This window comes from Dermacentor albipictus, chromosome 1, assembly GCF_038994185.2.
Source record: "Dermacentor albipictus isolate Rhodes 1998 colony chromosome 1, USDA_Dalb.pri_finalv2, whole genome shotgun sequence".
NCBI lineage: Eukaryota > Metazoa > Arthropoda > Arachnida > Ixodida > Ixodidae > Dermacentor > Dermacentor albipictus.
Genome location: NC_091821.1, coordinates 116,161,083 through 116,175,999, shown reverse-complemented (window position 1 = coordinate 116,175,999; position 14,917 = coordinate 116,161,083). Strand labels below are relative to the sequence as shown.

Sequence of the window (14,917 nt, the reverse complement as noted above, 5' to 3'; positions counted from 1 at the left end):
GGCATTATTAAAAGAAGTAATTTTCGTGGCTTCTGCTTTATTGCCTTGTATTCATTATAACAAAGGGACGAGTGTCTCATGTTGAAATTTACTCCGGCACCTTTTCCTTTCATTAAATAAATATGTCAATGGGCACAGCTTGTATGCTTGTAGGCTTCTTTCATCTTAGTTCTCAGATAAACTCAAAGAGCACTACTATGGCATCCATTTTAATAATTTTAGTTGCCTTTAGGTTTACATTGAGTGAATCTTTTGCCACTTGTGTAAGTCATCTCTATTTTAATAGTTTGAATAACTCAAGACTAGAAATGGTGCTCTTGAACGTAGACTTCTCTTTGGCTCCTGCATGTTATTAGAAATATTTTTGTAATTTTTCAGGTTGGCTATGATGATTCTTGGAAATACCTGTCACCTTTTGATCCTTTCCAATGTGAGCTCTCTCCTCTGAAGGTAACTAGAAGTCATGCATGCTCAAGGTTGTTGCATGTTTAAAGCAGTAATAGACCTGTTCACTGACATCATGGATGGATTTTTATTTGTTTCCCCTGTTCAGTATTTTAAAGATCCAAGCTTAACACCTTATGAAATAGAGAAAGCCAAACGAGGTGAGACGTCGGCTGATGTGTCAGAAGAAGCCCTGAAAGTGTTTGAGAGCTTGTCAGCATTCACAGATCGAGAGCATACTGAAAAGTGAGTTTTCTTTTGCATGTATCATATTTTGTAATCTTTCTTTTGCTATAGCTCCTGCTTATTTTAATGACAGATTTATGGCAACAGTGATAGCAATGAATAATTCACTTCAATTTTTTGTTAAGGTTGCAAGAAATTTGGAGCCAGGAAACCATATGGTGTACTTTTGATTGCTAGTAAAAAAAAAAAAGGGCAGTTGTAGCCACATGCTTTAAATCTTGTTTTGGCATAGCATGATGTGGGATTGGCTCCAGTCATGCATTTCCAAGCCAATGTTCATTGCTGTAATAGATCACACATTTAACTATGCTTTTTAGAATGTCTGCCGTAGTGTCTTGCTCTGAAAGCACAGATGTGTGCATGCTGAGGTAGCTGCAGATGCATGTGAGATCGAACCATTGGACGTGTTGAACTACTTGCATAGACTGTCTCTAAAGTCTGGTTAGCCTGTTTTTCTTTTTTTGTGCTTGCTTTCGCTTCCCTGAAGAACAATGCATGCATGTCTGCTTTCCACATCTGCTATAAATCACAAAGGTATAATGATCACACTATTCTTGAGAAGGGTTGTAAATTGAGAGCTTGTAACTTGTAAGCCTAAAAGAGTAGGACTTTGTTGATCTGGAGTGTGCATTATTGTCCCTTTTTGTGATGTTAATGGGAAAAAGCCAAACAATGTGAACTGAGTGATATTCTTATTTATTCTGCAGATTGTGTTAGTGGGAAAGTATGGAGAAAATTTCGTATGTCTTAACTAATTTTTATCGTTAACATGCCGACACTTGAGTACTTCCTACTCTAGTTTACAGCCAACCAGGGCAAACAAATTAGTCACAAATTTTCTTTAGTTACGTGGCAATGTGCTGCCAACATTTTAAAACCTTGACTTGCATGGGTGAGAGAAAAGAAAGGAAATTGAAAAATGTAAATGTAATCAACATTGCTCAATATTCTATATTAAGGATTTATTTGCTCAATATCCAACTCCTAACTTTTTGTGTTAGTAATTGTTGTAATAGTAATTTATTGCTAATTATTTAGTGACTTTTCCCCATTACATTTTATTTGAGAGTTAACTGAATTATGGTTTTGGCATGAAAAGCAGAATGCTCTTTTCACTGAGGTTAGGATGTGTGTTTTTTCAGGGAAGAAAAAAAATTTTCTCAGAAAGCTGATAGGATCATGCACCTTCAGCAGTCATTCAGGAAAATATAACTTTTTTATGAAATTAAGAATGGTCACCAAATATACTTGACTGCACTTATCTGAACATACCTGACTGTTTACATGTTATGAATATATTTGGCTTCGTGCAATAATTTGTTTACTATATTATGTCACATTTTATTTTTTCAGGTGGGTTGAAGCAATGGAAAATGCTGCTGTCCATCTGAGTGCTGATGCGCTGGTTGAACTCTTTAGGAACAACGAACTAGAGGGTAGGATTGCAAGTTGGTCTACTGTGGGCATGATTATTGGCCATTGAGAATTACTAGAGCATTCTAACTCAGTGTCGCTAACGGTCCAGTCTGCTCACATTTCCCTGGGCTCAGGTAGAGCAGAGAACTGCGTTGATTTCCACACTTTTTATAAGCGTGTGTCCAGTAGACATGAGTGATTCGCAGTCACTTTGGTTATAAGATGACAAAGGAGCTTAGTGGACACACCATGATATTGCACTCAGTTGGCTTGGCAGCAGTTAATTTCCTTTCCCTTTATTCTCTGCTAGCCTCAACACTAGTTAAGGAGGGAAGCTGTTTAAGGTCCGAAGTTGCCGCCCCTTGATGATGGGGCAGCATGAAAGAAGGGCCGTTGTCTGGTAAAGAGACGCTCTATTCATATGCCAAGGCGTGTGTCCAAGTCCAAGCTCGAGCCTCCGCTCTCCCTCACACAACCAAAACACGACCCTTTAAACCCTCAGTTGCACAAAGTGTCGTAAACCAGCCAATCACAGATGGGGGTTCTCACCATTGCAACCGTTTAATAGCATCAAAGCCTTCATGAGGGACATGGCATTGGTCAAAACAGTGGCATAACCTACAACACGCAAGGAGATAGGTTCACTAAAAGACACGTTTCATCTCGCTCTCCCCTACGCTGGACACCGAGTATTGGCCTTGATGTCTTCCGGCACCAGAGGCCAGGCTTGAGCTCACATGTTTACCCATAAAGTTCCCGTGTCGTCTATGCACAAGCCCATGGGTTAAACATTTCCTGCAAGAAGCTGGCACGCTAGCTGCGAGAATGTTCCCAAGAAGCCACATCTATTGACGATATAGGTGACTGACAGAGAGCTGCCCTGCTAGCGCTAAGAAAACTTGGCCACCCCGTGCAGCTGTAGGCCAGGTTGCTTGAATGCCCAGAACACATTAATTGTGACCCGATGGCCATCACAGACAAAAGCATCTCTTGGTCGCAGTCGGCTAAGTGCTCATAAAATTATCTCCGTTTTCTCAGGCATTCTCAAAAGGAATACGCAGATGCCAAACAGTGACACTGAAACCGGGTGGCCGTGTATTGATTTGCACAATTTCCATGAATACGTCTCCCTGTCCAGCGATAAGGCCCATAAACAAGCTGCAGTAGCACCCGAGAATGTCAGCGGGACATCTGGGAAGCCCAGGGGCATCTAGTGGTAGCGATGGGTTCAACCACACCCTCTTGTCTGCTCTTAACGCCTTTCTCCCCAAACGCTTCCCATTTAGCTCGAACCGTCTTCCCTTTTGTTCCGAGTGAGGGTGCACCTTCGGTGGCTCTTTTACGGTGCAGCTAACTATGGTACATTTCTTTCCACGTGTACATGTCTCCCGCATCCCCTCTTCGTTGAGCTGACCAGCATCCTTTATTTGAAAGAAGCATATACGATGGGACAATTACACAGTAATTATCCAATATAGCAATGTGAGAAGTCGTCCTACATTTTGCAGCGCTCACATAAACTGGGTCACACAACAACAGCAACTCTGTATATGTTATACTGTCTGCAGCAGAGCAAGGTCTGCATTGAATCTGAGGCACATCACATGATGCAATAGGAACTAGCCAATCAGCCTGTCCTTAAATTAAATTATGGGGTTTTACGTGCCAAAACCACTTTCTGATTATGAGGCACGCCATACTGGAGGACTCCGGAAATTTCGACCACCTGGGGTTCTTTAACGTGCACCTAAATCTAAGTACACGGGTGTTTTCACATTTCGCCCCCATTGAAATGCGGCCGCCGTGGCCGGGATTCGATTCTGCGACCTCGTGCTCAGCAGCCCAACACCATAGCCACTGAGCAACCATGGCGCGTGTCAGCCTGTTCTTCTGAGGTACATGTCACAGGGAATGTCTGCAAATGAGTATTCTCTTCACATATTCACATGGAGAATGGCAAAGAGCTCTGGTCTATGTACTATAAACATTTCTGTCGCAAGAACCATAGATTTTCTTTGTCTGGCATAAATACGTCCTTAATTTTTTGCACTTACTAGATGACCTTAATCATGCAAATCACGAATTCGATTTTGCTAAAAACAATTAAATGCAAGGGCTTCAGTCTACGTGGAAAATCAAAGCAATGGAACTCTATACAAGACACCTATCTTTTCTAAAACTTTTTTACAAGTTTAGAAACATAAACATACAATGTAGAAAGAAGTATTTTCAATGAAAAACACTATCTAAATATGCTGTTGAGGTGGAAGTTTTTAAAATGTTTTCAAAAATCGCATGCCACTAATGTATATTCAATGTTCCATTTATTTACAAATAAATAAATAAATAAATAAATAAATAAATAAATAAATAAATAAAGTGACATACCAAGATGTCTGCATCACTTTCAAGTCACTTCAAGGAGTTTTCTTGAGGTTCTATGTTTTGTGGGATGTGACATTACCTGAATGAAGTAGTTTTTGATATCTTAAAGCAGAACAGCACCATGACAATGTCCCATTACTACTTATTGGTGATTGACTCGTGCCTAGGAATTTCAATGCCTTCTACACCGGCCATCTATTGGTAACAAGTGCAAAGCAGTTGTGTCACACTTGAGGGGATATCTTTTAAAAGTGTATTACAGTGCAGCACTTCTTCATGCACCCGTATCGCTAAACTGACATAACTTATAGGCACTTCTCTCACTATGTGCCAAGCCTGGCCTTATTCTGAAAAGTTCTGGGCTCCACGGCCACCTTTATGTAACCCTGCTTCCCCCCCCCCCTCCCAAAATAAAATAAAGGTAGTGACATCCCTCCTTACGAGGGTGCTCCTCCTGTTGTCTTCCCAGCCTGCATATTCCTTTGCCACCTGCCCTATCACTTTGCTAGTTTTGGTTGCAGTGTGCGCATGAGTGCCATGGGATTCACATGCACAGCAGTGGTGTAATTTATATGATTAACTAGCTTTGCATTTGTAATTTTGTCATGCACTCAGCATTTATTGTGTTAGTGGCTGCTGTACAGTATCTTAGTGTTGTAAGGCCAACCAGAGGTGCAAGTACTGCCATATGTTTGATCATATAACTGGCATAGCAAGTGTGGAAAATTTAACAGCAAAGTCAGAGTGTGGATTATCTGCAAATTTCACCTTGAGGTGTGGCTTCATGGCAGCGTGCCTGGCACTGATGTGAAGCCACACCTCAAAGCAAGGTTCTCCACCATCTAAAGCTTTACTAATTCTAAGAGAACCCCATCACCACTTGTTGAAGCTCCCTCTTTCCTTTTTCATGGTCAACCATTCTACTCCTCTTTTCTGACCACTGTTTTGCATTTTCACTGGGTTAGCGGTTGGAGAATAGTGCATGCAGTGCCAACGAACCAAAGCTCGGTACATGAGAGCAGTCTTTTACTGCATAGCAGTAGTTTATCAGCGTCATCGAAGAGGTGGGGAACAGAGCAAAATGGAATTTTATCTACACCGCAAATTGCTACAAAATGGCTCTGGACTATCACACCCCTGTTCACATGAAAACCATGGTTGTTCTTTCATCGTGCAACCTTAGGCGCAGCATAATGGCTGAGCCCATGTCTGAGGGTGGCTTTACCTTTATACAGTGTGCTTCCAATGAACATGAGACTGTGACAGTTCCACACCACCATTACCAGCCAGCCATGATTAATAAATTGCAAACAAAGCTAAAATAAGGATTTCTCAAGATTGTTGCATATGGTGGCAAGAACGTATTTTTTAAGAGCATACATAAAGTTCTGGCTTGTTGCGTGTGGCCCTTGCATGAAAATATATAAAAGGTATTGTAGGATGTGCAAAATGCATCAGTATATAACTTGACTACTGCTGGACACAGTTTTAAATACTGATGTATATATTAATGTGCAAAATGCATCTGCAAATGACTTAGCTGCTGCTCGACACAATTTTAAATACTGATGTAATCTTCGTGAATCAAAATGATGTGTTGTCATGAGCTGCATAACAATGTATTCTAATCACTGAATTCGCTTATATTAATTCACAGTCTTACTAAGTATTGCTTTTTTTTTTCTTCTTGGGTCTGGCTTGTACACTAAAACACTGTTGCAATGATCAAACTTGCTGTCCTGGCCTAGCATACCCATTAAACTGCCTGAGCCCTAATGAACGTTGGTGGCTCATTGCAGAGTGTGACAGCTGCCCTGTTTCAAGCTGCTTTTTTGCCATCGTGAAATGGGTTGCTTTGCTTGCTTGATGAGTCACACAGCTGACGAAAGTGTAACGATTATAGGGAAATGAAAACAAAGAAGCCTTCTTAGGATAGAATTAAAGAAACTGTATTAGTGGTTCACAAAAGAACTATAATTTTAAATCTGCTCAGAATGTTGTGTAAAACTTTTAGCTATGTCAATCTACTATGAAACTTAGGTGCTAAAGTTGGAATTCCTCGACCTGATTACAGATTGGTGTATGTGTGTTAGCTGTTATCAAGTGCATCATACATTATTTTTAAGAAAGTGTTCATTATATTTTCTATGTGTTTGCACATTTTTCAGGGCATTTCACACTGTAAAAAAAGGTTCATGTGACAAGCAACGAATGGCATGGCTAAGCAATGCTGGTGGATATTGTGTGCATCTATCAATGTTTCCAGGATAGCACTGCACTAATACGATTGTGACTAATGATAGAAAAGAGTCTTTTAAAACGTTCCATAGGGCCATAGGGTTTACTGGTTAGCTGCCGTAGGGTTGGGCACTTTGGTTAGTTAGCTTTCCATAGCAAAAAAAATTCATTTCAAAATTTCATGCTAGAGAAAGTGACTTATATCGTGGCCACTAGCATAATCATTGTCCTGTCACAGGTTTAGGCAAATATATTCCTGAAGCAGGAGAAATCTGCAAAAGCAGAATCACTGAAAAAGTTCCTGTAATATATATATATATATATTTGCTTTCCAAGTTCCTTGTGTGCTGCATCTAAAGGTAAATCATAGTTAAGAAAGTGCATATGTATACCTCAAAAGGTGTGTGCCCAGTACGAGCATTAACAAAAAATGCGTACTGCGGGACCCTCTAGCTATTGTGTCCCTGGGGCTTTACAAATTATAAAGTCACAGGTTGGCAGGTGTTCGTTAATATTTGTGTATTCATTCATCAAATTTCTCCTAGGCACTGTTTCATTCTCCAGTAGTCCTGCACCTCAGATGCTGATGAAAGATAGCATATGAGAAGACTAATATATATCTAGTAATATGTATCTAGCATCCCTCCATTCTGTTGGAATTGTTGGGGAGTCATCTAATACTGCACGTCTAGCTAACATGGGGCAAATTATGACTAGTATATAATTTCAAATGTATGAACAATTCGTGTGTGCTGTTATTGCAGTTAGTGCTACATTGGAAATCAGTTCTGTTCAGCAATGTGTGAGCTTTAACATAAGCAGGGCTCCTTTATGTCAATTGTTTTCCTTTTATTTATGTTTTTTGATGGAGTTGTATGGGCCTAGTCTGCACATGATGATGGATGAGCAGCGCAAAGCAAAATGTAGACAAGCAAGTTGCTTGTTTTATCCATCATCCATCACCATGCAACTTTACCAACCTGCCCAACTTGCTGCACTTGTCTGCACATGAGTTATATGTTGTGAACATCAGTGGCAGTGTAAACCTTGTATTTTTTGCTTCTTTTATATTGGCAGCTGCAGCTAACACACTGCTGGATTGGGTTGAAGAGGGGCTTAGTGTTAAAGCTGCCCTGGGTCAGCCACAGCCGGCCTACAAGGTGCGGCATATGAAGGCGGGAATTCGCTTGGCTACGGTGCTTTTTCTCACCGGTGAAGAAGTTGTCGCCAAATTGCTGGTAAGCCTGCTGCTTGTATTTCATTAACACTCAGGGTGTCTACCAACCGGGAAAACTGGGAAAACTGGGAATTCTCAGGGAATTTGAATGTGTGTATTTTCTTATTTTTTAGAATATCCAGATGAAACTTTCAGGGTACGTTCACACCACCGAACTATGTGGAACTGCTAAGTTTCATGAAGATGTGTTTATTAGCTCTAGAGTTATTGAGGTCTAACAAGATGGTTCATGTATATGCCTGGGGAAGAGCCTGGAGAAATTCCAGGACATCGTAGGAAGCTGAAATTCACTGTGATGATCCCTTAATAGATATCCTAGGGGGCTACAGAGCCCTTTTCTTTAATTACCCTTCCAAAAAATTTTAACACAACTTTGAATTTGATGTAGCCAGTAATGACCACATTCATTTAAAAATAATTGCTTACGATAAATTTACTGTACCAGCTTTAAAGAAAAAAGAAGCTTGTTGCACCCTGGCAAAGTCATTCGGGAACGGAATAAAAAATAAACGGCACACAAATCTTAAGAGCGTTTCTTGAGATATCGCCCTGCCCAGCAACACTACTAGCAAAAAAATCCATTCTGAGATAACAGGCCCTAAAGTTGAACACTTATTTTTATTAGAAAGCTCCTACAGAGCTTCTAATTAGCTCTTGCGGCGCTAGGGAAACTCAATGTGTCGGATTCTCGACTGCTGACAGCCGACAGCGCAGTTCCACTGCTGCAAGTGTTTACAAAGTTGGCACTTGCTGCAGAAGATCGGAAGCTTGATGCTCGTGCAAATCGCATATCACGCTTCTGTGCACCGAACATCGGCGTCGCATGCAACAAAGAACTAGTGAAAAAAAAAAAAAGAGCTGAGAAAATAATCTAAAAGATAGCGCAAGGTGATCAGCAGCTTGCAAGCAGGCGTCTGTTGAGGCGGATGGAGGAAGGGGCAACAACGACACGGCGCAGCGGGCGGACGTGGCATCGAAGGGAGCAGCCGTCGCCGCCACCCGCGCAGCAGCCAATGGCAGGCATGCATTAGCTCGCGGGATTTGAATGCGCTGCTCCGGCCAATCAGCACTTCGCATTGCATCGCGGGAAAACGCCAATAGCGCCTCAACCGTGCTGACGATGCCATTTTGCAAGGTGGCAAAACAGAGACAAAGAATTCATGGTCAAAACGACGCCAAGTTGGCGTGAAAAGCCGCATGGGTCTGGAATGGTGCACGCGAAGTTTGACTTCATTCTGGCATTTGCGCGTGTTTTGTGGGCCGGGGTGGGCTCAAAAGTAGCGTTTTTTTTGGGGGTACTTTACGGTTGAATTAGGTGCTGATAATTACAGAACAGGAAGTTTATGAGACATACAACCCAAAAATATTGTTTTTCAAAACTCGACTTTTTCGTCATTTTCCAGTTTTCGAAGGCCGCGTCCCCTCTTAAACCTTTCTATTTGACCATTGGCTTATGGATGGTAGATTGCCGAATACGCATGGACGATGCCGCGTTCCTTAAGAGAACTTTCAAACTCTATGGCTCTAAATTGAGGACCGGGGTCACTCACAATCTCATCAAGATATCCTTCCCTGCTGAAGATGCTTTGCCGAAAGGAGATGACTGTTGCGGTAGTCGTTTTCTCCGAGAAACAAACCTCTGGCCACTTGCTGAAATAATGAATGGTTGTAATAGCAAAACGGCAATCTGCAGGCACATTAGAAAAAGGGCCCACAACATCGATTCCTAGCTTCTGCCATGGTGCTGATGGGAATGCAACTGGCTGCAGGGGTGGTGTCACCAGTATTGCAGACTTGTGAACTGATTGGCATACCCCGCAAGATGCAATCAATTGTTCTACCTGCTTGCACATAGCAGGCCACCAGTATTGTTCATGTAGTCGCTGCTTTGTCCTTCTAATCTCTGGATGGTACTTGTGGGCTGCGTCAAGAAGCCATGCTACAAGGGACGAAGGTACGACGAACAGGAGGTCTCCAACGACTGAGAGCTCAGTCCACACCCAATAGAACGGAAGTGCCTCGGGAGGCAACATCTTCACTGCAGGCCATCCCAACGTCGCCCACTTTATGACCTGTTGAAGCAGAGGGTCCTGCATAGTTTGAACGACAAACTCCACATGACTAAAGCCGAGACCACACGTACGCTTGCGGACGCGCGCTAGCTCGCGTTCGCGCAGCTCGCGGCCGCGCCTCGCGAATAATGGTGGTTTGCATCCACACAGACGCGCGACAGCGCGCGCTCACTGGGCTCATTTACGGACGCCTCGGCAGGCGCCGCTTCGTACTTTGCTACTGACAGCGTTTCAAGATGCTTCTATATTTATAAACGTAATTGTTATATTTTTATAGCTGTTAGATCAGTGCAAAAAGGAAGGAAGAACCACATTCTTGCACGATATAAATCTGCTTCACTGAGAGTTGAACGCTCCGCGCCGTAGCTGCGTAGCCAGGCTCGCGGACGCGAGGCAACCCAAGCGCGCGATAACAGAGAGGAGCTGTTCCCCGCGATCATGCCGCGTTTCGACGCGTACGAGCCATGCCGCACCGTGTGCGCATGCATGGGCGCGTGAACGTGAGCTTGCGCGCGTCCGCAAGCGTACGTGTGGTCTGCGCTTAACGAAAGTTGAGACAACACAAACGCTCTCCTCTCTCTCTTCCTCCTCCACACGACCTGGGAGGGGCATCCTTGAAAGAGCATCAGCAATAGTATTCCTCTCACCCTTCTGGAATTCAATCGAAAAGTTGTATGCCATCAGCCTGGCGTGCCACCTTGCAATCCGGAGCGGACGTCGACCTACTCCTTTTGTACTCAGGGGTGTGACCAGAGCCTGGTAGTCGGTGCGCAATGTGAATGGGCGACCCCAAAGGTATACAGTAGAACCCCGCTGTTACGTTCCTGTGTGCTGCGTTTTCCTGGCTGCTACGTCGTTTTCATCCGGTTTCGGCATAGCTTCCATAGGATCCAATGTATAAGGAACCCCGCTGTTACGTAGTAGCTGTGAAAGCGTTCTCGCATGATACGTCGCAACTTAGCACCCCGAACCCGCCTGGGCTAAAGTAGGCAACGCGCTCCAACCGCCATTTTGGCTTTTGACGAGTTTTGACCGAGCTTGGCTGGGCTTGGCTATAGAACTGGCTGCAAGAAGCCGCACGCCAGTTCGAGAGGCTGCCACTAAGTGGCCATTCGTGAAAAGTGCTCTCACTATCATCACTGATTACGGTCACCGCATGGTTTTTGGACGGGTCGACTCACGGAGGAAGGAAACACGGGAGAGGCCCTGACGTCACTCTTTGTGGAGCTAAAGTGAAGCCGGAAGTTGGCGTTGCTCATGGCGTTGCTCCGCCTATCGGGCCAGCTCTCCTCTCTTGTTTACACTTCTCGCGAAACCACGCCGCGCTGCGCGCAACCGGGCTGCTCGGACGTGCACGCTCCGCAGCAATACTAAACAATCATTAGCATGATTACACCAAAGAGGGCAAAATTTCCTGCCGATATTCCTTTGTCCGTTGCCATTGCCGTGGCGCGGTGACGACGAGGAGCACGAGCCGTATGATGCCGGGGAGTTGCCAAATCCTAGCTTTAGAGAAGCCGTCGCGGCTCTGGACCTCCTCCGCAGGTACGTCGCACCTCACAGCGACGCTGACAACAATGCGGCCTTCCAAGCTATTGAGAAACGTGTGGTTATTTCTAGTGAGCGAAAGAAACTGCAAGCCACCATTCTATACTTTTTTAAGCCCTAAGCGCACTCTGTGGAAATAAATTGTCTATAGTTGAAGCTGCACTTTTTTCATTCATTTTCGGAGCTTTCCTCACTGTTACGTTTTCCTGGCTGTTACGTTTTTTTCCCCGGGTCCGGTGAAAAACGTATGAACAGGGTTCCACTATACTCTCCGATGTTTGCATGCAACAAACAAGCAAAGGCCTCCAGTTCCCCAACGGAGTACTTCTGTTCCTGTGGGGCAAGCCTGCGTGAAGCAAAAGCAATCGTTACAAGCTCAGCATTTCTTGTCTGCTGCAGCACTACTCCCAGACCAATGGACGAGGCATCTGTGGTGACAATAATGTCACCCACAGGATCAAATAGTTGTAAACATCTTGTGGCCAAGGAACATGTCAGCTGCTCGAAACAAACTTGTCTTGCATCATTCCAAGTGAATGGGGTATTCTTGCGTAGCAACTCATAAAGAGGCTCGACAAGCACCGCATAATCAGTCACAAATTTGGCATAATAACCTGCCATGCCCAAGAATGAGCACAAAGGGCCAATCTCTGTTGGTACCGGTGCGGCCTCAATGGCGTCAATGTTGCTTTGTAAAGGGCGTACAATATCCCCTTGTGACTGATCAAAAACCAAAATAGACCAAGGAAGTCTATTTTGTGTACATTGAAAATGCATTTGTCATTCAGCTTCAATCCAGACTTTTCAGTCAAGTGCAAGACTTGTTCCACATTCTCGGAAGCGTTCCTCATGTATGCTTCCATACACAAGGACATCATCGATGTAGCACAAAGTGTTTTTGCAGTTCTGCAAAATAGTGACCATCATTTTCTGAAAGGCAGACGGTGCCGATGCAAGGCCAAAGCAGACTCGTTTGAATCTGTATAATCCACTATCAGTGCTGAAGGTAGTCAATTCTCTGCTTTCAGGACCCAACAGGACTTGGTGGTAGGCGGCTGCTAAATCAATCATGGAAAAATACCTTGCACCATGAAGTTTGTGCAATAGTTATTCTGTGTGCGGCAGAGGAAATTTGTCGACAACGATCACTTTGTTTGGTTCGCGCAGATCGACACAAATTGTTATCTTTCCGGTTTTCTTTGCAACTACTACAATTGGTGATACCCATTCTGACGCATCAACCTTTTTTTATGACATCATCATGCTCAAGGCACTGCAGCTCTTCACGTACCGGATCTCTCACCGAAAATGGCATGCGCCGTAACTTAGCAGCGACAGGCGTGATTCCTTCTCTTATCTTGACCTTATGAATAAAATTTTTTGTCAGACCTAACTTTCCATCAAACAAGGGCGAAAACTGACAAAACTGTTCCGGATCAAGGCCTTGTGGCGCTTGCATAATGTGGGTGCATTGCAATGACATACCATTGATGTGTAGCTGCAGTGCCTCGATGGCGTTGATGCCGAGGATGGCAGTGGCGTTGTTGACGACGTAGAAAAGTATGTCAGCATGTCGACTCTGGAAGACAACTGGCGCTGTCAAACACTCTTTGTGCTTACCCTGCATTTAGAAAAATCGTAAAGTGGTGCTGATGTCAGCTGCATGGAAAGGCATTTCAACCTTGAGTATGTGACGGTGGACAGAATCAAGACAGCAGAGCCCGTATCTACAAGGAAACGTGTGGGTACATCTTGCACGAGGACTTAGATGTGTATTCCTGCTTTGCTCGGCCGTGCGAGAAGCAAGACGTTGAGGTCGCCTGATGTATTGCAGGTATCGACTTCTCGCACCGTGAGGGCCTGCTCGTTTGACATGCCGCTCTTACAGACATGCTGAAGATGTCCTCGTTTACCGCATTTGCTGCATATCTTATTCTGCGCCTTGCATTTCTTGTAATCTGCAAGATGCTGCGAAGACCCGCAACAAAAATAAGGTTTTGTGCTGCTGAGGTAGCGGTAATCGGGGTTCTGTACGGCTTGGAATCTGATGTTTTTCCACCTTTTGAATGCTTGCAGCCGATGACTGCAGCTCAAGCGAGTATTTCGTAGCTTCTTCAATATTGTTCGCAATAGCCAGCGTACGTTCAAGAGTAAGCGAAGTGCCTTCTAGAAGTAGACGTTCTTGAAGATCGTGGTTTCTCCTTTTCGCTACAAGTTGGTCACGAATGAAATCGTCAACTTGCTCACCGAAGTCGCAACTCAATGCCAGCTCGCGCAACGCCGTAATGAATGCTGCTGCGGTCTCCCCAGGCAGTTAAATGCGCTGTCTCAACCTATGCAGTTCCACCACAACGTTTGTTTTAGAAGTGATGTAAGCGTCCAACGTAGCCACTGCTGCATCATACTCGTCGCTCGTGCCGCCTTTATCCTTCCTTTATCCTTCTCTGCATGTGGGGTCGACGGTTTCTTCTCCGGCAATGCGTAGTACAAACATTGGCCTTCAGTACCCAAACATTGCAGTAGCAAAGCTTTACGACGTGCAGGTGGGTGGGCGTCGCTCCCCGATGCCAGGAGATAATTCTTGGAAAGGCGGTGCCACTGCATCTAAGGAATGGCGGGCTTCCCGGGCGTCGGCAGGAACTCGGGTGGTTGATGTAGGCTCATTGCTTCTGCTTACAGTCACATCCCACCCTCGTCGCCAACTGTTGTATCCGCCGTCGTGCCCTGCCCGACTATGCTGCGGGTGCCGGAGAACCACGAAGTGAACCGCCCAGGCCGTACCTTGAACAACACCCTTTTCTATTAGTCCGTGATGAGCATATATATATATATATATATACATACAGGTGTGGGTGTCAGCTGACTTGATAAGGCGCGTGCCTAGCGCCATCTAGGTTATATAAACACGACTGCTGAATACCACAAATTCTATGACTTCACAGCTCATCACGTGGGCTCACAAAACGGTGACGTGAGGGAATGCACCAGTTCAATTGCCAGTCACAGAATTTGTCTGCTAACCACACACGTGTTATAGGAGATCATCATCATCTGAATATTGTTTGTCTTCGTGGTCGTCGTCAAGTGAGGCTGATGATTTTCTACAAACTGGAATTGCCACTATTATGGACATAGCAAACCACTTCACGTGTAAGATAACAAAAGCATGGCAGGCAGTGATGTAGGAGGGTAAAAGCATAGATTAACCATGCTACCCGCTCCTACATGTCTCTCAGAAACTCTCCCGCACAGGCAAATTAATATTTTCTTCTCATGCCCAGTGCACCTTTCTAGCCAGGGCCATTAGGATGGTGGTAGTAGCGGCTTTTAT

The 14,917-nt window shown here is 44.3% G+C and overlaps 1 protein-coding gene across 5 annotated transcripts in view; it reads left to right on the top strand.

Moving 5' to 3' along the window:
* The window catches only part of vir (VIR_N domain-containing protein), a 338,801-nt gene that overhangs the window by 106,577 nt on the left and 217,307 nt on the right, over window positions 1–14,917 (top strand). For all 5 annotated transcript variants that reach the window (XM_065439604.1, XM_065439605.1, XM_065439603.1 and 2 more), the window contains 4 exons: window positions 379–450; window positions 554–690; window positions 2,044–2,126; window positions 7,807–7,967. In XM_065439604.1, coding sequence (XP_065295676.1) covers window positions 379–450; window positions 554–690; window positions 2,044–2,126; window positions 7,807–7,967 — 453 coding nt within the window. The remainder of the gene's footprint in view (window positions 1–378; window positions 451–553; window positions 691–2,043; window positions 2,127–7,806; window positions 7,968–14,917) is intronic.